This window comes from Sebastes fasciatus, chromosome 10 (assembly GCF_043250625.1).
Source record: "Sebastes fasciatus isolate fSebFas1 chromosome 10, fSebFas1.pri, whole genome shotgun sequence".
Classification (NCBI taxonomy): domain Eukaryota; kingdom Metazoa; phylum Chordata; class Actinopteri; order Perciformes; family Sebastidae; genus Sebastes; species Sebastes fasciatus.
Window position 1 is genome coordinate 15643888 of NC_133804.1, and position 24995 is coordinate 15668882.

At 39.4% G+C, this 24995-nt stretch overlaps 2 protein-coding genes across 3 annotated transcripts; both read left to right on the forward strand.

The window, feature by feature from the left end:
* The first annotated feature begins 869 nt into the window (after window positions 1–869).
* On the forward strand, window positions 870–4209 carry vgll1 (vestigial like family member 1). 2 transcript variants are annotated; one of them, XM_074647633.1, is made up of 4 exons: window positions 870–1088; window positions 1743–1945; window positions 2039–2401; window positions 3548–4209. In XM_074647633.1, the coding sequence occupies exons 2-4, from the start codon at window positions 1756–1758 to the stop codon at window positions 3583–3585; spliced, it is 591 nt and encodes a 196-aa protein (XP_074503734.1). In that variant the 5' UTR covers window positions 870–1088; window positions 1743–1755; the 3' UTR covers window positions 3586–4209. The 2 variants fall into 2 exon arrangements, with proteins under 2 accessions (XP_074503734.1, XP_074503735.1); XM_074647634.1 differs by having other exon boundaries at window positions 870–1011.
* Window positions 4210–12313: 8104 nt separating this feature from the next.
* tmtops3a (teleost multiple tissue opsin 3a) lies at window positions 12314–23162 on the forward strand. Its single transcript, XM_074647635.1, has 4 exons — window positions 12314–13212; window positions 15654–15982; window positions 21567–21800; window positions 22243–23162. The coding sequence occupies exons 1-4, from the start codon at window positions 12831–12833 to the stop codon at window positions 22438–22440; spliced, it is 1143 nt and encodes a 380-aa protein (XP_074503736.1). The 5' UTR covers window positions 12314–12830; the 3' UTR covers window positions 22441–23162.
* The last annotated feature ends 1833 nt before the right edge of the window (window positions 23163–24995 follow it).

Sequence of the window (24995 nt, forward strand, 5' to 3'; positions counted from 1 at the left end):
TGAAGATTGCTTTTTTTCTATGTGAAGATTTCAACCCATCAAGAGCACCAGTTTGTGAAACAGTCATGAAAGTCAGTGTATTGATTCGTGTATATAGACACGAATTTAAAAAAAATTTTGTGATGGTCAGCACGAAATCAATCCACGTTGTATGTAATCCACGTAATTGTGAACCGGGAAGGAGGCCGTAGTGGATGGGTGGATCAAAAAACACATGACTTTCGCCCAGGAGACTGGTCGAGGTTGATTTAAATGCCATGTAACATCTGTACTTAAATTAGGCCGCTTCCAATGTTCAAGTAGTTTTGTTGCCTAAACCTAACTAAGAAGTTTTATTTTGAAAAGACTGGAGCGAAAATGGACACGTATTGCTGGACATTCGTAGGAAAACAGGTCAGGTGGTAGAGCAGGTCGTCCTGTAGTCATAAGATCGGGGGTTTGGTTCCCAGCTACAGTCCACATGTCAAACTCAAAACCATTTCCTTGGGCAAGATACTGAGCCCCAAATTGCTCCCGAAGGCTGTACCATCGGTGAGTGAGTGAGCATTTAGATTATCTTGTAGTCTATGAATGTATGTGTGTGAATGTTGACATGTAAAGCACTTTGAGTGTCTGGAAGAACAGAAAGGAGTTATATAAATGCAGGTCCATTTACCGTTTACCATCCATGTTGAATTAAAATACTCTGAATGGCAATTCACCTCAGAGCTGTTGTCGAACTGTGTGTAACTTTCAGACAGTGCGACTGAGGAATGTTTTAATAAGGTGTCAGACCGGTTCAGGAGGAACTCGCCGGATGACATTCTGTTCATAGCTCTCTGCGTTAAGGAAGCATCACACGCCCTCCCAGTCCAACACATTAAGTAACTTTTGAGGCTCAGTGAGCGAGATGTTTTGTTCGTCGAGGAAATGAACGTTGGCGTTGGTTCTTCGAATCTAATCGATGACTTTGATGTTTAAACTCAAGCCAGGTGATTTTTTTTTCAACAATTCCGGCTGCTGCTCATGCAGGTGAACACATCAGCTTTGATAAACCAGTCAATGCACGGACGCACTACCTGTTCATCTTTGGTCAATCATCAGGTCAGGTAAGAGAAGCGAGATACTTAAAATATAATTGACTCAATGCTTCAGTTCTTTAATCACCAACAGCAGTTCAATTAAGTTTTTATAGGATGGATGTAATAAAATTATTTACACTTCACTCCTTCATATAGTTTGCGGTTACAGTGGCTGGCATAATGTTTGCATTTCTGCAGTGTAAACCCATACAAGATATTACAAATGGCAAATAACAAAGTGAATTCTTCCAGTTATTGACATGTTTCTCAGAATTGATCATTTGGTGCTGGAGTAAACATGATGTGCACTATCATGGGATTTCCGTGCCTACTGAGCCATAACATGTACCAAAAGGAAAGGTGTACTTTTCTTGTTTGTGGGAAATGTTTGTGGGAAACTATAATCAGTCTGCTTCAAGGAGCAGCAGTGAGTCATTCAAGGCAAGTTTAGTTTAAATTGCTTCCAATAATTGGCATCCAAGAGAAGAAGGTTTTTAGGTGTTTCAGGGAAGCAATAAATAAAAACCAGGTTATCACTATTTGCAAAGACAGATGAACTGAGAATGTGGACCGCTACATGATGGATTAAGTTGTCTTTTGTGTGACTGCAAATAAATTCAGCGAAATATCAAATCTGTAGTAGCATGCATGTTGTGGAGTAAACAACCTGTTTTGTCTCAGTCACAGCTGACCCATGGAGGACAGAACAGACAGTCCCATAGCTGTGAAGGTGGAGGAGCATTCACGGTGTGTCATCCTGACTTACTTCCAGGGGGACATCAACAGCATGGTGGACGCTCACTTCAGCCGCGCTCTCAGCAAAGTCTGCAAGGCCAAGGCACCGGCAGCAAAGACAAAGAAAATCCGTAAAACTATTAAAATGGGTAAGAACATGAAATCAACAGTGTATGAGCTACCTGACTACAAGCAGGACACATCCATCCTCACTATTTGGCTTCTGTCTTTGTCCCCTGCAGAGGAAAGCAGCCCCTGTCAGGGGAGTTCTGTCGACTGCTACTCAGAGTCACAGCTCCCTCCTGCAGCAGGACGTCTCCTGAACTTCAGTCCTGCAGACGACGCTCCTGGCTCATGGCACACGTTCACTACCAGGGGAGGAGAGGCCCCGGGTTTGCCGTCCATCGCCTACTCTCTGTCCCAAGAAGGGTTGAGTCTAACTGGACAGCAATACGCCAACTCCCTGCTCAACCTGCTGCACAGTGACCGGGGTGAGATGGGACCCAGCATGGCCTCCAGCTCCAAGCCAGAACTGCATCCCAGCTGGATGGTGCCTCAAGGATATAGAGACTCCGTGGACCCTGCTGTGGGTGTGTTTGAACCTGGTATGCAATTTAACATCTTTAAAAATGTCTTCCAACCAATAAAATGAAAATAACTGCTTCTTAGATAGAGGATTACACTTGAGAATAAGGTCAACAAAATCTTAAGAAGTAGTAAGAACCAGTCGATAATTAGAAGTAAACAAGATACTAACGGAAACAATCTAATGAGGAGCTTCTACATATTTATGAATGTGCATACTGATTACCTTCTCAATTAATTAGTCCTGTTTTAAGGGGGTTAATAGTCATGGGGAGCACTACACAGCCTGTTAAAACACTTGTAGTTGTGTCTGTTGTGGCTCTGAAGGAGCGTTCTGAGAAAATAATCCCCGGTGATGTCACCCGGGTCATCTCGCCTTGGACTTGGAGACTTCAAATGATTAACAAAGAGCCCCAAACTTGGGGTGTGGAGTTTAAAAGACGTAGGCATGGAGGGTCTAACGAAAAGATGGTAGTCTGTAGATTTTGGATGTTGAAACATACTACGTAGGGACTAAATATCTAAAATATCTCGGCCTCTTCTGCATCACGTTTGACAATCTGTTTCTTGTGAGTCCCCCAACTTCAATGGAGAAACTAAATTCCTGAACGAATCATACAATGGCAAAGGCATAACCCACCTTACTCTGTGTCCCCTCAGATAAAGTAGAGGTGTCACTTACCCAACAATGACCAACTGATTTTTACTGGACAGCTTTAGTCGTTTATAAAATCACTTCAGAGAGAGCAACAGTCCAAAATAAAATTAAAAAAACATATCATATTCAGAGCACATTCACGGTAATATTCACACCCATTTGTTACAATTACCTCTTACGTAAAATAGTAAGTAGATATGTGCCAGAATTTCTAAAAAGTATGAGCCAATAATTACATAAGAGTTAATCCTATAATTTAGTTTCAGTTTAGAGTTATTTTGGGACTATTTGTTAGGTATTTTTTAATGACCTGTTCCTGTTTTAATGACCTGTTCCTGTTCCTGTAACCACTCAGGAATTTGTGCATCATATTCTCAGAAATCCTACGATGTGAAAAGGATACTATATATATATATATATAGCAGCTAAATTTGACTCAGCATGCTTGTTCATGTACATCCATTAGAGCTGCTTAGAAATAACTAACATTGTGTCTCCTTTCTGTCAGGACGACGTCTGGACAAGAAGGATTTGTACTGGTATTGAAGAGAGAGCGTGGCTGGAGCAGCAGAGACAGGGAACGGCTTCAACTACACCACATACTTGTGGCTCTCTGAAGCCGCCCAGCTTCTGTTCAGCTGTCACATGTTTTCTTGTCAAACAGGCCTCACTGAGTGGCATCGAACAAGGAAGAAACACTGCAGCGCTTCCATTCCCCTCTTTCTACTTCTCAGTGAAATGACATCAGCATGTCGGCATGTACCAAGCGAAGCGACCTTTCTGAAAGGGAACACTCTCGACAAACCTGTTCTTCAACTCTGTTACTCCTCTTGTAGATCTCGTAGCACTGTATATGTTGTTGCACCCGTTGGATGAGGGGCATTTTCTGTTGCCTTAATCAGGCACTTCTGTCAGTGGGCCTACACCAGTAAATGGACCAGTATTACTGTAAGCTAAAGTGTGGACATTTGGACATTTGAGTGTATAAATATTAATGTTAATATCAGTCTACAGTTCACCTATATCAGTTTAAGTTTATATATTCAAACAACAAAAATGAAGGATAGTAATGTTAATGACTTGTTTTCTGTAATCTTGAACTTGTATTATGTGCTGTACAAAAATGGAAACATATACAAACTTAAATAAATATCTGAGCGGACAAACAAACAATCTCAAACATCATTCAATGCTGAACACAGATAACTTAGCTACTTAAAGGTGCTAAATTCGAGATTGAGAGCATTTCTATTGCCTCCGCACGGCTCTCAACATGGGATGAGAGTGGGATAACAGTGTTAACCTGAAAGGGAACCGGAGGGTGGTAGCTACGGTTCCGCGACGACACCGTCAGTCGGGACGGCGTTATCAGCTGTAACCGCCGTATGAGAGCAGTGCAGAGCGGCGACCGTGAGCTAGCCAGTGGGGCACGCTCACATGCACGAACATGCACTAAAAACAGACGCAGCCGGTCCGGCTATGTCAACAAAGCACAGAGAAGCTCTGATTACAACACACACAGAGGGAGACTGATTTCATTCTCTGCTCAGGTACTCTTCTATATCTTTACATAGAAAATAGTTGTTTGTTGCAATATTAATGCTCTGAATATCGTATGGAGAACCTTTAACATATTCATAATGTGAAATACCCCTGAAGTACAAAAAAATTATCAAAAACCATACTTTGTAAAGTAATGAGCATCAGACAGCAAACCTCACAACCTGAACAATACTGATGATACTTGATACTTGATGACGTCTTGTACAAGATTTTTGTTATACAAATGCATAGTAGACATATGACCAGGGGCGGAAAGTAACTAAGTACATTTACTCAAGTACTTACCAATTTTGACATACTTGTATTTTACTTGAGAATTTCCATTTTATGCTACTTTATACTTCTACTCCACTAAATTCAAGAGGGAAATATTGTACTTTTTACTTCAATACTTTTAAGACAGCTTCAGTTCACCCTACTACTTTTCAAATTAATAGTTATCTAAAACATATGATTAATTCATAAAATATGATTCATTATCATAGTCTAGATTAAACAGTACCTATAATGCTCATTTTCAGGTTCATATCCCCAAATGTGTTGCAAATGTTTTACTTGGTGCCATCACGACGTTGTGGAAGAAAAGGCGGGACTTCAATCAAGGCGTTTCAGGTGCAGTGTTTCTATGGGGGAGAGTAATTCCCTTTGGCGTGGACTTTAAGCTTTGTAACTTTGCAGACCTTTTACATGCACAAAAAAACTATATAAAACACTAAAGGAAAGGGAAAAAGTACAAAAGCATAATAGGTCCCCTTTAATCTACACAACAGTATGAAGTAGTTAAAATTAGCTTCACCTCGCCCAACTACAACATTAAAGTAGGCTTACATATTAATGTATCAATAATGATCCAAAATATATTAGTATATATTAGTATAGTATAATCCTGACATGGGATATTCTGTACAATGACTACTTTTACATTTCGTTGCTAATACTTGAACTAAATGTAGGACTTTTACTTTTACAGGAGTATATTTATAGTTTATTACTTAGTAAATTATATGAATATGTCTTCCACCACTGCATATAATGTATATTTGGAAATCCAAGGTGTTCAATATTGAATAGATAAATGAAACATTATGAAATTAATAATCACATGAAGAAATACATACAGTATACTGAGACACTGTAACTGGCTCTGCTCCGTTTGTCTTGATGGTCTTTGGGGAAAATTACGAAAAAAGGACAATAAAAAAAAAAAAACTAGGACTACTTGTCCTATAGAATTATTCAATATTGAACACTAACATTTTCCCCACAAAGTAATGCTGCTTTGCGAAGTTTATGGAGCAAACCCATTAGAGCTACATTAGAGTGCCACTCAGATAACGAATTAACGAATGTACAATTTTACCAACAGGAGGTGTGACTCAGAGTCTACAAGCTGTTTGTTGAGGACACACAATGTCCATCATCATCACCACCCCTAATTAATTCAACTCTATTCACCGGTTTGTTCCTCTACCCCTTCACACATCCACGTCTTCTTTCATTTACTAACCGCAGAAGGAGATGGTGCAAAAGTAGCCTAATTAAAATGTGTTTTTTAGTAGAACTTCGGAGGTCTGTTGTTGGAGCATGTTGACACCTCGAGTTTTGCTCTTTCAACAAGAATTACACTTGAAGCTTTGTGAGAAAGTTTATTAAAGTTTTACACCGAGATGACACTTTTTGAAAGGTGTTAATATTGAAAGTAGACGAGATAGTTGAAGTTTATTTCAACTTCAGACAAGAAGAAGTTAAGAATGAATTTCTTGACTGAAAAGTCTAGTCTAGTATAACACTGGTCATTTTAACATAATCACATCTTTTTATTGTGGTGTTTTGGAGGAAAAAAAACAAGACTAGAAGGGTGTTTGAATTCGCATGTTAACATACTACTCATACTAAGTAGGCTATGATGTAAAATTTAGTATGTAATGCATTCCAGCTGCATAATATATGGATTTTGTGGACACGAGAAATGCCCAGATGTAACTAATAGACCTTTTCATTGCCATTTTGTTGCTAGGGCAACACCTGTTGTCCAAGTTTATCTTCTGTCAGCTACTGCATTAACATACTGTATATGTTTATGTTATCAAGTCTATTTGCTGATTATCAAGACTATCTGAGTGCAAGACGTGAACTTTCTGGACATACTCAAACACCCTTCAGTGTGAACAGTCCGCTGGTGGCATAATTAATCATTAATTGAATAGGTAGTTTGCAGTACAGTATTATCCAGTACGTTACGATAGTATGCATTACATTAGTATGCAGTACGTTAGTATGCAGTGTATTAGTATGTAGTACGTTATGATGCTGATCTTTAGCATGTTAGCATATAATGTTTACCATGTTCGCATACTAAAATATATTAATTATCACTAAACACAAAGTAGCCTACAGCTGAGAATGATGGGAAAGTTATTAGGTCATAAACCAAGTGTTGGACAAATGAAGGTGCTAGAGGAAACGTAAAGGGATCATTTTTTATTATAATTTTATATATATATTTATTTTTTTACATGTGTGCTTGAAAAGGGAAATTCAGATGCATCATGTGAGTTCCCCACACTGTCAGAATTTATTGAAGGATTGTAAACAGGGAGTCAATCAAACGCATTTGGACACTAGCACTAGGACTATTTCTGCTGCCTTATATCCATTTTTACCTAAAGTGACACTGAGATTATTCATCTGCAACACATGTTAAGTTGTCTGATTTGTTCTTCCATAGTGAGTCAGAGATACATGATGACCGTATCCACATTTCACTGCAGACACCATTCATGGTCACAGTTGGAGGAATAGCCATCTCCACATGAAGAGGGCGGATTATTGAAGTTTCTGTGCTAATATTAGTTCCAGATTCCAGGTGGGTGGAATAGAGGGATTTCATGTGTCTTCGCTCAGGGGGCCAAACATCTCATAATCAGGCCAGGGCATTAAACAACGTCTGTGTTAAAAATGTGACGCCAGAACACGGAAACATCGCAACTGTCGTCATTGAGGAACATACACATAACACATTTGTTGGCAAAACTGATGCACAAAGGCGTATATGCATTGGATGCCTACACAGTCTATATCTAGATTACATATTGAAATGTTCTCATAAACTGGATCTGCACAACGTCTACTCATTAGCGTATCTACCACCTGGTGCACATAAGCAAATAATATGCAACGATAATTGAACATCCTCAGGAATATGACTGACTACACTATGGTGTACGGTCTAAAGACCTGCTCTATATATAAAGCATCTTGAGATATCTTCTGTTGTGATTTGAATCTATAAAAATAAATTGAATTGGTTTGCTTTTGTAGAGTTTTTCTTTTTACTGGAGAACCAATTTTTTTCCTTCCTGGGTTTTATTGTCTCTGCAGTTAACATCCAGACGGACCCAAAAAGCCAGTCACCAATTGGCCCACTCCAAAGGTCCTTTGATCATCTCAACAGCTACAGGATAATCATCAACAACTACAGTTTTGCCAGATGAAAGGCTGACCAGGTGATCGCTGACCTGAAGTGATGGTTCAACCGATGTGGGGATGAGTGCGATCACAGCACTCTTCTCAGGACCAGAAGCACCATCTCCTGCTGATTACGTCCTGCAGTGTGAATTACAGCATCAGTAACACATCTTGGTCGTCAGACTCGCCCAGGAGGGATGGAATCCCATAAAGTAGACTGACATGAAATTTTATATAGACATTCGTGTTCCCCAGATGATGACGTCTACTGACTGAGGATCCCTTGACCCTTCCTTTAGAGCCACCATGAGGTTTTAACATTTGTGGTTTTGAGTGAAATGTCTCGACAACTATTGGAGGGATTGCTGCAGGATGAATTGAAATAACGATCCCTTAACTTTTCATCCAGCACCATCATCTTTTCAAGTTATCATTTTGTCCAGTACTTTGGTTTATGGCAAAATACCTGCAACTGTACTGTACTTGTACTTTATGTTTAGTGCTAATTAGCTAATTGTCACAATCAGCAATGCAGGGAAACAGGGACTGGACCCAAATGCAGACAGACGAGGAATCAGCGGGATGAATTCAGTGATTTAGTTTCAAAAAGCTTTCAGTGATCAAGAGTCCAAATGGCAGTGGGTCCGGCAGGCAGGTAGCAGACAGGTAACAAGAAACTGCATAGCAATGATGATGATGAGTTTTGGTTTTCCACCTCCGATGAAGAGCAGCGCACAGCCACTTCTCAAGCCTAAGGGCCCTATTTTAACGATTATTTGCTATTTTAGCATTTAATTATTAAACAATGTTTATGAAAAAGTAATTTTAGATAAATTTTGAGGTAAATATATTGGGGTAATTTGACAGTAATTCCAAAGAAATTTCAAATAGGTTACTTGCTAATTATCACCTAATTACCATGAAATTCGCAGACCTGTAAAATGAAGTGTTACCATATTTGGTACATATTGGTCTTTTTCTAATGTAGCCTGTGGTATGGCGATAAAACATAACAATGAATATAGCTACATCTGATTAAACACAGCAGTCAAAATAACCAGTTCAAGCACTGTAACAAGCAGTTTTTTGTCATTAAAATTAATAAAACTATTATCTGCCGGTCGAACAAAAGGAGAGTCTGAAGGGAGAGGAGACAAGTCAGAGGTCGCAGTGCATCGTGGCACCAAAGACAGATGGTAAAAGAATAATCCCTACAACCAAAATACACCACTCACCCAACCTATAGGTGACCACAACTAAATAACTGCAGAAAAAACGCTGCCAATCCACGGGCCACACCACATGAAACCATCCCCAGTGTACTCACTGGCTGCCACCAGGCAACCCTACAGAGGGACACGGGGGACCAGCATTAGTTCAATATTAAAAATATGAAAAAGCAGGCAGCATTAACGAACAAACAAAACATAACGGATAATCATTGGCACTTAACAGATATTTAAGTTCACACAACCCAGCAGCCATAGGGGTGTGTGTCCTCAGGAACAGCTCGGGCTACCAGTCACTAAGGTACTTTGAATTACCACCACTTTATATTTGAGAGGGGAGGACTGTGTTTAATCAGCTTAACCTAGATCTCAGTGTGTGCCTCAAAAAAGAGGTGAAAGACAAAGAGGTATACCACACTTCAAGCTAGGCCCTTTCTGTGACCCAGCCTCCTTTCCATAGGCCTTGATCTGTCATCTCCTAATTAACTACATATCCTGGATCCTAAAATCCCTCCGACTATAAAAAGTTTAGATACTGAACATATGCCCTTGAACACATATGCTGTTGGGCAGTATAGAAGTCTAGAGCACAATGTTGTGCTGTTACACTGAAGTTTGTGTGGTAGCTTCACTAAAAAGCTAAAGTTAGGTCAGGTTACTTGCAATTAAAAATTATTCACTTTATGTTAATAGTCTTTTCTTTGCTTCTATTATTCAGAAACCATCTAATATTATATGACTGTGGAACAACAGGCTGCATGTACAGTACATGATAGTTCAAACTACCCCAGAGTTTCAGTAATGTCACTTATTCATATGGTAATTTGTCATTTGACAGCACTGGGAACTTATTGAAGATGGTATTTAACACACTGTGGTCATTTAGACTCTATAATTAACTGACTAGAATCCCATTCATGAGGCGAGGAGGATGAGGCGATTGGGTCTGCGTTGATGACTGCCCATCGAGCTTTTAACAAGCCAGTTATGCAGATTGCAGAGCGGGAAAAGGTATTAATAAGTGTTTATGGTCTCTCCTGCTGACACCAGTGGCTTCAGCAATTGAGATTAATAGAGATCTCCCCTGCGACGGCAGCGTCAAAGAGCACACTGACGTCAGTCCCTCCAGTCATGTATCACTGGAATCATAAGATTTCACATGAATGCATCTCGTCTTCACAGCAGTGTCTCTCTCCTCAGCATCACTGAGAGGTCTAGTGTCAAATAAAGGTAATAAAGATTTTTTAAATGTTTTTTCAGTGTCTGTTTCCTTTCATCTGGGTCTTATTTATTTACAGTTTTGATGAAAAATAATAAATCAGAAACAACAGAGAAGGACATGCCCAAAACAAGTGACTTAATTTTGCTTTGGAGGACCATACTGGTGATTTTGCATTTTTAACACCATTTACTAAAACTTAAATATACTTTACATCTCTGCTAACTACTTTCCAAGGCATATCGTAGTGTTTTATACATATATTATATATATATTATTCTGGAAGGTTTTTTTTCTGTACTTACAGATAACCATTGGTTTCCATTTATTTCACTGGCATAAACATTTGTTTAAACTAATTTGAAACTAGCAAGTAAAGTAGTCCATTACTGTCTGCTTTTGCTGTTGTATAAGTGACGGTAGCCTTTCATAGCAATGCAGCTGGAAGTGCAGATGTCTTCACTTCATTAACATGCAACAATAACTGAACTTTGGCAACTTAGACTTAGATTTTCAACACCTATCTCAAGTGAGTTTCATGTCAGCTCACACAAAGCAGAAGTCAATGGGAAGTATAGTGGCTGTAAGGACAATTTGGATAATGGTTAATGCAATCTAAATAGGATAAAACATAGAAAAACACTAGGATGGTAAAGTTATTGTGGAAGTTTTAAGAGAGGCTGTGCATAAAATAAAATGCTGAACAGGTGTGAAACTTTCTTTGTTGATGACTTGCTTTGTTCAGCAGCAGTCTGGCACAGAAAGCAGAAATGAATATAAAACGCACAGCTTAACAAAGTCATGCAACCAAAGTTTGTATTTCTGGAGCGGAACGCTCCTGAATTATTCTGGGAAATGACAACTTCATTTTGGACAATCGCTTAATCTGGCCTATATCTGCAGTGGAAAAATCCTAAAAGCCAAAGGAGGTCGGTGTAACTATGTGGAATTGATGCGCGTCTCAGACTGAGCTCAGCAACAACGCCATGAAAGGCATTGCATCTGCTGCTGGAAAGCAATAAATTTGAGGGATTTACTGTATTTACACAGGCCATTGTGATCAAAAGGGAAGGCAAGGCACGGCAAGGCAAGTTCATTTATATAGCACATTTCATACACAAAGGAAATTCGAAGTGCTTTACATACAGTATATTAAAGCAAGATAAAAGAGCACAAAGTGCATAAGATAAAAACGAATAAAAGAATATAAAAGTATAAGTTAAAAGAAAAAAATTAAAAGGATAATAAAAACAATCAAAAGACAGTAACGTGCAGCATTTGATCAATTAAGAAAAGCTTCTGAGAACAGTTTGGTCTTGAGTCTAGATTTAAAAGTGGCCACTGTTGGTGCATCTTTGATCTCATCTGGAAGTTTGTTCCACAGTTTCCACAAAAGGACTCATTATAATAACTGCACTGTAAACAATTGCTGTTAATTTACAGCAGGATTTCAACAGTATTAACCTGTTATTGCTAGAAACATCACTTTACTGCTGATCAACTGTCTAAAGTATCATCAGTACCAGTTTCAATCAGTATTTTTTTAATTCTGGGACCTGATCTGCACATGTGAGGCTTGTACATTGTACATGATTGTAAAATCAGTGAATTAGCTTTATTGTTCTTCACTCACATGTTGTTATGGTTTGCATTCTGTGCTTGTAGCCAGCTATAGACACACATTTTGGGAAAAGTGTCAACAAGTCTATTATAGCCTTTTTCCTAACAAGTGCCTTTAATTATATTTAGTGTGACTATTCCTATGTCTGTAACCTGCTAAGTCTATTCATCTAGGCAAAAAATAATGTTTATTAAAATGTATGTACAAAATACAACCTAAATAGTGCATTAAAACAAATCAGTAAGATAATGTAAAAGAAAGTTGAAAAACAGCTATATAATGTATCTTTAAGCTGTAAATTAACTGTAAAATACTGTGAAATTAATAAAAAAGAAAACTGTATTTTTCATTAACAGTACAAAGCTGTAAATTTCAGCGACAGTATAATAATGTTAATTTTACAGTAACATAAAGGCAACCCTGCTGCCAGTTCTTTACTGTTATTTTACTGGGAAATTCTTAACAGTGTGGAGAGACTCTGAGTAAGGAAAGACAAACAGTGGGTTTAGTGCTGTGAGAGAGAAGGGGGTGGGTTGGTATTTACATACATTATAAAGGGTGCAGGTATAAAGAGTGCACATGGAGGGCAACTCTCTTCACACTCTAATAACTGTGGCATATAACCCTCATATGAGCTGCTGGCTGTAGTGCAGGACTTTCTCTGCAGCCCTCTGCATCTCCTCTCTCTGCTATGGTCGTCCACATCGTACGCAACTTCAGCACCACAGACAGCTCAATCTCTGTCTCCAGCTCCAGCTCCATCCTCAGCACCGACTCCTCTCTGCGGGACTCCCCGGCGTCCCAGATGAGCCGGACCGGACACACGGTGGTGGCAGTATGCCTGGGTTTTATCCTAGTAGCGGGAATCATCAACAACTTCCTGGCTCTCCTGATCTTTGCAAAGTTTCGCTCCCTGTGGACGCCCATCAATGTCATCCTGTTGAACATCAGCCTGAGCGACATCCTGGTGTGCGTCTTCGGCACACCGTTCAGTTTCGCTGCCAGTGTGCACGGCAGGTGGCTCATTGGAGAGTACGGATGCAAGTGGTACGGGTTCGCCAATTCACTCTTTGGTGAGTGGGAACTTTTTTGTCTGTTTATTCTACACTGTAAAAAATAAATAAAAAATTTGCCAAATTTTTTTTTTAAATCTTGAAAAAAACTGTAAAAAAAAAAAAATACTTATTTCACACAATCAAATGCAAATCAATTTATAACTTTTATATGATATAAATAAACCTACCATTAAAATTATAAACCGTTCTTTTCTTTGTCAGTGGGCAAACTTACAAAATCAGCAAGGGATCAAATACTTATTTCCTCCACTGTATATACTTTTATTTTTCATTTTCTATTATTATTATTTTTATATATATTTATATATATGTATAAAATCTGCCTGGGACGGTTGGGACAGTGGGTTCGGTTGTTCTGAGCTAAAAATAAACAACAAAAAAACATTTAAATTAAAAAAGATTGCAGTCTAAATTTGAACACCTTATATTTACAATGTCACTTGTTCACACATTTCTTCGAGAAAAAGAAAACATTTGTAAAATTATTATATTTTCATACATTACTGAGATACAGGATTTGGTAAAAAAAAAAAAAAAAAAAAAGTTTCTGACTGGCAGCAACTTGAGTAAACATTCACTCAGTGACTTCCCAGTGGGTCTTATTCAATTAGGAAAAGCCTTTGTCTGGTTTGTGTCTGCTTTTTGTTGATTGTAACAAAGTAAGAACTATAAACAATACTGTGAGAGCAGACACACTTTGGACTCCTGTGCTATAGCTACCAACAAAACTTCAGACAGCAAACACCAGCATCAACTGATAGGTCAGAAAATAAGCTTTACAACAATATGTTTTTTGTATGTGGCATAACTAAAAACAGGATGGTAGAAGAAAAATAATAAAAGAGCCAAAAATTAACTTACATGCTGTATATTTCGAAACTTATAATAAAAAAACTGAATAAAATGAGGAATAGTCAGAAGGTCTCCACTTTGAGGTTGAAAGTGAAGAGGGTGTGGATGAGTATGAGCATGGTGAATGGCATAGTTGCTTTCTAAATTAATAAAAAGGCTAACTGTCACTACTGTCCTAACTGTCCCCCTGTCCCCACCGACCCCACTCTAAATCCTCCTGAGAAGAACAAGAATGTGTTAATGTCATGGCAAACCATCCAGTAGTTGTTAAGACATTTCTCTCAAAACCACAGATTCAAACCTCATACTGGCGTAACAGGAAAAGTCACTAAACTCATCAGGATTCAGTGTGTGGGAATGTCTGTACAAAACAATCCATCAAATGGTGGCTGAGATAGTTCAGTCTGGACCGACCGCCGTCAGCCGAGCCCCGCTGTCTGAAAAGGAGAAGATTTGACAGCTGTCTAGAACATCATGTGATTGTGTAGGATGTTTCTTTGAAGTTCTCTCGGCCTTTGAACGTGTTCTGTCTCAATAAAAGAAAAAAGAAACGGTTTCCCACCCACATTCCACCACAGAGCGTCTTCAGTATGGTCCTATCAGTCAGTAATGTCTGTGTGTACATGTCTCACATACAGTTTGTCATGAGGATCTAGTGTCATGATCCTGCCATTGGATTAAATAAATCATTCTCCATGTAACGAAAAAGCTCATATGCATGTTTACATTAGGAATCACATTACTAAAACCTATAGTTTTTGACAAAAAGCGTCTACTTTCACATTTTTTTATTTAAAAGTGTAATGATTTCTAAATTGAATTAGTTCCTTCAATTAAAATAAGGGCTCAATAAATCCATAACTGTTCTCATCCAGTAATCATTCAGCCGATTAGACTGTCATCAGGCCATTAAAAAGTCGCCATTATCAGTCGCTATAAGCACCATAAATGTAGTTTCAATAGGGGCCTACTACACCCACTAGTCGGTTTTATCATCTATTCACATGGTAGATCACCGATAAAAGGAATAAAAGAACACGACAGCGACCTCTCGGGACCGTAGTAAGTAAGTTTCGCTTTTGAAACATATTCTTTTTAAGCCAAAACACAATGTTTTCCCCTAAACCCAATTGTTTTTGTTGCCAAAACCTAAAGAAGCCAATTTGTTTGTGTTCAAAACGTAACGTTTCATTCAGTTTTAAAACGTGTTTGAATGTGTTGCTTCTAAGTTTCACTTTCACTTATACAACGTAGTAGGTGTAGTAGGCCCTTATTGACCCACATCTATGGTGCTTATAGCAACCGATTAGGCCTATTTAATGGCCTGATAACAGTCGAAACCATTTGTGAGAATTGGTTTTGAAAAAAAGAATCCTTATTCACTGTGAAATGAGGATTAGGTTTAGGATTAGGATTCTTCAGCAGGTTGCGTTAGACCCTCAACATGGACTCATTGGGAGGCAGTGAGTTTAGAGTTGCTGGGGAAAATGAGAGGAGTCCTTTCAGGAGAGGATGAATCCCTGTAATAATTGCATTCTGATATCTTGTGATCTATTTTTCTGCCTCCTCCTCTCTTGATCTTTAAGGGATCGTGTCCCTGGTGTCCCTGTCTGTCCTCTCCTATGAGCGCTACACTGCCGTGCAGCGTTCCTCCCAGGTCGACATGTCAGACTTCAGGAAGGCCTGGCTCTTTGTCGGAGGCTCCTGGCTCTACTCTCTCCTCTGGACCTTGCCGCCCCTGCTGGGTTGGAGCAACTATGGGCCCGAGGGACCCGGCACCACGTGCTCCGTCCAGTGGCACCTCCGCTCACCCACCAGCGTTTCATATGTGTTGTGTCTCTTCATCTTTTGTCTGCTGCTGCCCCTTCTGCTCATGGTCTACTCTTATGGCCGGATCCTGGTGTCAATCAGGAGGGTGAGTGAGTTCAGACTAATCTGTGACACTCTTAACAAGGTAAAGGCATGTTGAATCACAAATTCACTGACAAAATTTCAAGATTTTTGATAACTACTACAAAATAAATGTGTTAATTGTTTTTTCCACTGAGTGCTACAGGAATGAGTCCTAAAACCCATAAATGAGTTAGCATCTTTGCACTTCCAGTTCCCTCGTCTGGAAGTCAATGTTTTTTTTTGAATGGGTTTGTTTATAGCGTAGCGTTTCTACTTCTGGCGATTGCATTTACATTTCAAGAATCATAAAAGTGGTGCTCATTTGTGGAGATTATTTTACGGAACAAAACGTGTTAGTATCATAAACGTTTGTTTGCCTCAAATTTTATTTTTCTGCAATAATCCCAAACCCAATGAAAAAATCCCATTGGTATTTAGTTAAGGTAACCAGGGCGATGCTCACTTCCTGGCTGGCCTACAAAAATACATCATCCCTGCAGCACTTTATTGGGGATACAAATACAAATAAAAGCAGGGTAATGAAAACACATGTAATACAAAATCACATAAAAAAAACATATAATGCAAATTTTAGGTAAAGGGCCATCGCTTCTGTTTTGTTATTTAATTATATACGTACATTATTTCTCCTTCGTGCGTGAATGGGAACACCCTTGTATAAAACAGCACATAGGAGAAAGTCGCTGAATAGCAGATGGCGGCTCAGAGTTAAAGTGACTTAGATCTTAATTTAGATACATGTGTCATTCATATGCAAACTTACCTACAGTTATCAATTATATCTGTCATGCTTTGACTACTTTTTCACAGTAAATCACCCATTAGAATTCATGTTTTCCCTTTTTTAAGCCATCAGTGGTTTCTCTTCTTTTGCAGCATCACTGAAATAATGTCACTCTATTTTGTACCATCACTTACATTGTCTTCAAGAACAATTCCCAGACAGTATGCAATACAATATATATAAAGGTTCAGTGCAAAACACACATTACATGCACAGAGTTGACATTTTCCCAGGATAATGTGCTCAAATTGCCGCCTTTCACCATGTCCATCTGCTATGGAGCCTTAATAGCTCTGTTAAAGTAGGCTCCATTGTGGCTTTTCTTGGACTATCAATGCGTTCTTAGAACATAACGATCGTAGCTCAGTGGTGGAGCAACGGGTGTCAGACTCTTACAATCAGTTTATCCAGCAGGAGAAGGAATGAGGGCAATGTTTTCAGCAGAATGCATATATGTTCTTGGCCCCCCCTCAGCTTCCAGTGACTCATCGCCACTTTGATGGCGCTTACACAAACCTGCTACTCACACAAATAATTGACAATTAAGGGCTCCAAATTGGTCTTTGGCCCCTCTGTGTACTTTGCAGCTACTACTCCTATCAATGAATCACCAAGAAGTTATTTTTAGATTGTGGAAGTAACCTGTTACTATTGGATACCTGCTATTATATAAGCACCTCCATTCTTTTTTTAAACTCCATGCACCCGAGGGAGTCAGAGAGCCTTGCAGACTTGATTACTGTACCGGTGAATGTGGGCTCAGCCGCCCGCCTTAGGCTTTTCTTAGACACCGAGCAATCAGTCTGTGGAGCCTCAAAGGTGGCTTGAAGTGACACATCAGGAGGAGACATGACATTTATATCAACAGCATCAGTGTGGATTAGGCATGAGTTTTTGTCTCTCTCTGCATGACAACATCGCATTTAGAATCAATTCATGATACAGTCTATATAAAGCACACACACTTTTGTGAATTACTGTTCCATAATTGTGTCCAACACATTGTCATCCCTCATCCTTTGTCATGCCCCTTGGCGTCACTTTATTTTCGTCATCCAAACCACTATATTTACCCTGAGCGTCACTTTAGGATTAGGCAACAAAACTGCTTTAGTTAGGTTTAAGAAAGAAATACATGGTTGGGCTTAAAACTACTACGGTTGTACAGAGAAAATGACACAGGGGACACGAACGAACAGCTGATTGTAACATGATGCATGGGGTACGAACAGCGATCTCCTGGATGAAAGCCTCATATTTGTTGGACCCATCCACCTCCCGTCTCGCCCGCCCAGCCAGCCCGTTCTCACTCCCAACTCGTCAAATACCACCGCTTGGTAAGTGCCCCTCGGCGTTGGAAACCGACGCATGGAGGCACCTTTTAGCAACAGTATGTGACGAACCGGATTTTCAACTAACTCCAATGTAAACCCACTCGTGGAGTTATTTGACGGTCAGAGCAAGTGACGTAGTATTAATAGCATGAGAGTTCACTCAGGGCGGGTAGGAGAGGTGGTGGATGGGTCAAACAAACACAAGACTTTCAACCAGGAGACCACTCTTTGTGTCCCGTGTGAAACTAAAAGTAACGTTGACTTATTTTGTCACGTTAGTCACGTGACTCATCGTTATCGTCAGTCCCGTGAGTCACGTGAGTCGTAACTATCGTCAGTTCCGTGAGTCACTAGTCAGTGAAATTAACGTCAACCACGAACGTTTCCTAACCCTACCTCAGTGGTTGTGTTGCCTGAACCTAACTTCCTGTGAAAACGGAAGTTTATTTTGAAAGGACACTATGCATGTAACGAGCACATATTGACATACCGTCCCTGGTTCGTCCAAAAGTAACGCAAGTGGGGTACCCCGTGCGTCGGTCTCATCAAGAGATCATTTCTATAACCCATCTGTAAATCATTCAAATTACAGTCTAATACCAAACATTAACAAGGATATTACACATTCCAAACACATATTATTGGAAACAATAGTATAATTGCCAATATCACGTAAATGACATGCCAGATAATAAAAACTGCAAACCCCTGTTTGTTATAATTGTGATTATTCGGTTGCAAGAAACGCTAAAGTTTCATAAAGACATACCTTTGTTATTACCACGGACATACAGTTATGTGTATTTGCACGTCATGATTGATCCAGATAACAGCAGCTGTAGACTATATGGCGGACGATACATTTTTGGCATGACACCTGTCATATCTGTCCTAAAGGGTGCCGTGTGTTGCGGTACTGAACGCCAACAGCCGTGACAAAGCGTTTGTATTTAACGCCCTGGGAATGAGAACAGGTTGTTGTGTCTTGTTGTATTGACAATGGACACATTTCCTAACAAAAATATACAATTTTTATTCCAAAACAAAAGGCTCAATTGAAAAGAACAAAACATTTATTTCCATTTATTTATTGGGGCACAATTCTTTTTAGGATTATCTGCCATATTTTAGAGTTCAGATGAGGTAGAGTTATGTATTAAGTCTTGCCAGTGGGATCTAGCTGTGATGGTTCTCAGATTTATTATGTGGCTAATTCTCCAAACATAACAACAGTGCAGCCATGCAGAAATCACCGGTAATGGAACGTTGTCAGAACACGTATAACATGACAGGGGATAGAGTAAATGGAGCAGCAGAGGTCTTGACCTGATAACCACACAAGGTGAAGTGTAATTGAGTGTGCGAGAGATGTGCGGTAATTTGACAGTAATTTCCTTCATCTGCCCGACACACTCGTTTATTCATGAAGCACCGCGATGAGCATCACCGTGGTAATTACACAAGACTGTGACTACAGGGGTATGAAATCAATACTAAGGAGGTGACAATCACCGCAGACGATAAGCTGCTTGGCTTATAATATATGATCTAATTTTAGCCCACAGCACCTCAGTACATCAGGAGAAATCAGTAGGACAGATGTATTGAAACACGCCGTATGGCCACACTGCTGTCGGCCAAACTTCAATCATGTAGTATGATTTTTTATGAATGTTTCTATGGTTACGATGACCATTTCTGAGTCATACACGTTGCATCTGTTCTACTGATTAATTAGATCCAGCAGTCATTAACGAGCTGTGCTGCAAGTGTCCACCATAGTTTGTCTCTGAAATAAGTGGGGGAACAATTGATTAAAAGGCACAAAATGGAAAAAGTTAAATTTGTTCTGTCTGAGATGGAGCCCTCATAGGTATTAAAGGGGTGCGCCACTGATTTAACACATTAAAGGTGCAGTGTGTAGGATCACACTTCAGTTGGTTGCAGATTGCAACCAACTGAAGCTTCTCCCATGTGCCAAGTTTGTAGGAGAACTACGGTGGCTGACGTAAACCCCAAATGGCCCTATCTAGAGCCAGTGTTGGGTTGATTGAAACGGCTAATTCTAAAGTAACGAAAACACCATTCTTATTTTTAGGTGATTATACACTAAAGAAAACATACTTATTCATATTGTATTCCATTCCTGCCAATAGATCCCCTAATTGTTACACACTGGTCCTTTAAGGTCAGTTCAGTTGTCATGAGTTTTCATGAGTTGTCTTCTGTGGCGTTGGAGGGAGTTTTCCAAACTGTGAAATAATAATGCTGTTGACATCATCAGGGATAGTTTTTTTTTGTCTTGTCGAGTCACATTTATAACAGAAAGCCAGTGTTACAAACTAAGTGTGTGATGCCAGACAGGGAAAGTCTAATGAAAGAAACTATTGAATTATGGGAAATGTAGGATCCAGTGTTTTGGGAGCTTGAACCATACAAGATATCTCGGCCTCTGTTGTTTTCGATTTTGACCATTCATTTTAAAATGTGTCTCATTATGGAAGAGCAACACTAAATTGCTGGCGTACCCCTTTAAATCCACAATTTGTTGAGTTACAAAATAATCCAATCCCATGGTTCACTTAACAGCTTTCTTAGAGCTTTTAACCACATCTCATCAAGTGAGCGCAGCCCGTTCTCATTCCCAGGGCATCAAATACCGGCGCCTCGTCACAGCAGTTGGCGTTAAATACTGACGCACAAGGCACCCTTTAGCATTGGTATGAGACGCACCCAACCCATCCGCGTCAACATTTAACGCTCAGGGAAAGTGCGCCAAGAGTGTAGTGATGTAGCTTTGAGAGCGAAAAGAGACACATGGGGCGTGTCCAGTGTGTCAGGTTACAATAAGCTACTCGTTCATGTCCCGTGTTCACAACGTTCAGTGTCATTTTCACTGTACAAACGTAGTAATTAAATTTTTTTCCTAAAACTAACTGAGTGGTTTTATTACCTAAACTTAAGCAAGTGTTTTTGTGTACTTCACAACATTAAGCACGTGTTTACTGCGACCGAAAAGAGTGATGCTGTGGGGTCTGACAAAGCGTGATGATGAGTTGAATGTGTTTTGCTTTTTGTGTGTGATTATAGCCTCTTTCACATAGTTGTGATGGGTTTTGTTTGTAGAAAAATTAAACAACCTCATTGATGAATCTCGGTGCTGTCTTTCTCAGTGTTCCTATGATCCAGGAGGAGTTTATCGGCATGCATTGCTGTGTGACCCTGTCTTTTTTTAATACTACCACTGGATGGCGCCAAATAAAGAAATGTTCAACAAGATGAAAACAGAAATGCCTGTAGAAGAGGCATGAAAAAACACCTTATCTACCTTTCCCTATAGCCCTTCTGGCTCCACACGCCTTAAATGACACAACATGCCTTTTCTTTAACGATAGTATTTAAATCAACATTGGGTAAAAATGATTGTCAATACAGGTTTAACATCTCCTCCTCTTTCATGCCTCCAGGTGGGTAAGATCAATCTGCTGGCAGCTCAGCGCAGAGAGCAGCACATCTTGGTGATGGTGTTGTCCATGGTGTCCTGCTACATGCTGTGCTGGATGCCCTACGGCATCATGGCGCTGATGGCCACCTTCGGCAGGTCGGAACTGGTGACTCCCACGGCCAGCGTTGTGCCCTCCGTCCTGGCCAAGTTCAGCACCGTCATCAACCCGGTCATCTATATGTTCTTCAACAACCAGGTGAGGGCAGGATGAAGAATGATGACCCAGAATCACTGTCTTTCTAATGCATTTGTTACCACATTGAAGAGTGTCATGTAAGATGGATGAAGGCACCTAGGCCTCTGTGACACTGAGGATGCAGCTCAGTGTCAGTTATTATCACTCAGTGTCTCTTCACCACCACTTCTCAGGTGCTGTATGCAGCACACTAGATGGCCACAAGAGCTCTCTTTTCCCTACAGCTGTATATAATGGCCAGATGTTGTGTGTTCCTACTGATTTGTTTTGAGTTAAGCTTCGATTAGGTGATTTGCAGGTCTAATGACATTTGGAAAATCTGTTTTTCAGTGCTGTCGAAACAATGGTTAAATGTAACCTTTGTGTCTAAAAATCTTTCATTTTCAAACCAAATGATTCATGCTTACTGGTAATGACCCTAGTCTGTTGTGCTTTTACACAGTTTTACAGATGCTTTGTGGCCTTCGTGAAGTGCAGCGAGGAACCCAAGTCTGTTCAAGGAGAGGAGCACCCGACTCCGGGGACGCGGTTCTCCGGTTTCTTCCCCGTCCGCAGACAAGCCTCCCTCAGCTCTTCACAGCGTCAGATCTGCAGCCGGCACAACGACCGCCACACTCTCGTTGTCCACTACACGCCATAAGAGCTTTTCATCTTTTTCATCTGACAGACTGTGAAAAGTTAAAACAAATGTTTGTTTGTTTTTCAGAATCATTATTGTCCAAAAGTGCAACTAAAAGACACAGATTTCTCAACACCCTGTTATTGATTTTACATGTGCAGATGAATGTCAACTCTTTAACATTTGAATGTAAGCTCAGTGCCGTGTAGTTGAGCCTGTGCTTTAATGCATATTTGATTTGGTCACGTGCTGACCTTCCAAGTGCCAATGTACATGTGTTGAATGAATGCTCTGGAAACACATGAATGCATTTGCTGCAGGTTTGACCAAGTTGAAGCAGTTCTCTGAGAGACATCTAGATGCATATAAGTATTAATGAATGTCTTTCATCAGTTATATAAAAAGTTATATCCACCCCCCACTTATCAGTTAGACCAGAAACTTGATTTTCAAGTATCATCCTTTTTTTTTTGTCTCCACAATAAACAGCAACCACAGCAGATATGAGTATTGAATTCAATATCGACAACTACTGATACAACAACTACAAGAACATAACTTTATACCATTAATAAAATGATCACATATCGTCTGACACCACAGGTAAAAGTTAAGACCATAAACTGATTAAGGGAATTCTGGGATTTGTTATCTATCAAGTATATTTATATTCTGTATGTGCATATAAATACTTTTAAATATTTTTAACCACTAGGGGAAGCTATGAGCCGTTGCAAAAAACTGTCTACACATGAAACTTTACATGAGCAGTATGATATGCTGCATAAATAAAAACATAATAATAATTTGCGTTGCTTTGCTGGACTCCATGTGAGTCCGTCTTTTTGGCAGCATCGATTTTCTTTTTTTTCTTTAAGGAAAAATGTCTGTTCAGAGAAATTAAGCTTTTATGCAAATGCATGAATGTATTCTATTGTATACTCTTTCCAATAACACTTTGTAGTGTACACAGTAAACATACTACAGTATACTGTACATATTTAGGAGTTTTAAAGCGCAAAACAATGCTGTATAAAGACCAAACTAAAAATATTACTCAGTTTGGGTCGCCATAGCAACGATGCAATATTGGATTAACTTTAACCAATATCAAAGGGTTGTTTTGGTCAAGTGTTAGTGTTGTCTTTTTAAATTACATTTGGGTTATTTATCCAATTTAATATATATATATAATACTTAAATCGCAATGTGACACATGATTGTCCATAGTTAATCGTGATTAATTGTAAATGAATCACACATTTGTTCAAAATGTACCTTAAAGGGAGATTTGTCAAGTATTTAATACTCTTATCAACATGGGAGAGGGCAAATATACCTGCTTTATGCAAATGAATGTATATATTTATTATTGTAAATCAATTAACAACACAAAACAATGACAAATGTTGTCCAGAAACCCTCTCAGGTACTGTATTAAGCTTAAAAAATATGCTCAAATCAAAGCATGTCAAACTGCAGCCCAACAGGCAACAACGACTGTCAGTGTGTCAGTGTGCTGACTTGACTGGGACTTGCCCCAAAACTGCATGTGATTATCATAAAGTGGGCATGTCTGTAAAGGGGAGACTCGTGGTTACCCATAGAACTCATTTTCATTTACATATCTTGAGGTCAGAGGTCAAGGGACCCCTTTGAAAATGGCCATGACAGGTTTTCCTTGACATCCTTGAATTTCCTCGAAAATTTTGTGTAAGTTTGGAGCGTTATTATTATAGGACAAGCTAGTATAACGGTTGGTATCAATGGACGCCTTAGTTTGTCAAGTTTCATACGATCCAAGTATCGTCACTCAAAACTAAGCCCACTACAACCTCTGAAAGATTGATTGTGTTAATATGCGTTATTATCCTGTGTATGGTGTTATTGTCAACCGTGTAAAATTATGTCACTCAACATTCAAAACTGCAAAGGATGTTAACAATCAGTAACAAATAGAGTGAATAAAGACAGTTCACAACAATACAATATTGTACTTTGGGTAATTAACCCAACAGTAATATATAAAAACACTGGGTCAAACGATCAGTTGTCTTGGGTTCTCAAAATCAAAAGCTGCACTGACCTGCTGACTAACAATAACTTATTCTTATTCACAGTGTGAATACGCCACATTAAAAACGTTTCACAGTAGCCTAACCAGACTCTGTGGGAACAATGAAAAACATTTGTTGGTCTCATTCCAGACAAATGTCCCACCACAACCAAGCAGAGTTCACGTATACTGCGGTTGTCGTCAAAGATCAACGATCTCGATATGCATCTGAATAAACCTTTTCAAGTTGAACTGGATTGAATTCAGCAGGCTAATACTAATCTGGTCATTGCTTACTTGTTAAAAGGCCGAATTCCTTGTGAAGTAAATAACTGCAATAATCAAACCAACATTGTGAAGATTTTGCTCACCATGTGGTCGTACAGTTTGCTTTTGTTTAGTGGTCACTGAGGTGTTAACATTGATGTTTTACTTCGGAAAATGAGCTCTAAATGTGTTATTTCCTGCTTCTCTATAAATCTATTTGCCGCTGCTGTGGACTCAGAAATACCCACAGCAT

Bases quoted from the DNA above. Each gene is read 5' to 3' on its own strand.
- vgll1 (XM_074647633.1), top strand. From the start codon at position 1,756: ATGGAGGACAGAACAGACAGTCCCATAGCTGTGAAGGTGGAGGAGCAT. The intron at 1,946-2,038 runs GTAAGAACATGA...TGTCCCCTGCAG, and splicing joins CCGTAAAACTATTAAAATGG to AGGAAAGCAGCCCCTGTCAG. The intron at 2,402-3,547 runs GTATGCAATTTA...CCTTTCTGTCAG, and splicing joins TGTGGGTGTGTTTGAACCTG to GACGACGTCTGGACAAGAAG.
- tmtops3a (XM_074647635.1), top strand. From the start codon at position 12,831: ATGGTCGTCCACATCGTACGCAACTTCAGCACCACAGACAGCTCAATC. The intron at 15,983-21,566 runs GTGAGTGAGTTC...TCATGCCTCCAG, and splicing joins TCCTGGTGTCAATCAGGAGG to GTGGGTAAGATCAATCTGCT. The intron at 21,801-22,242 runs GTGAGGGCAGGA...GCTTTTACACAG, and splicing joins ATATGTTCTTCAACAACCAG to TTTTACAGATGCTTTGTGGC.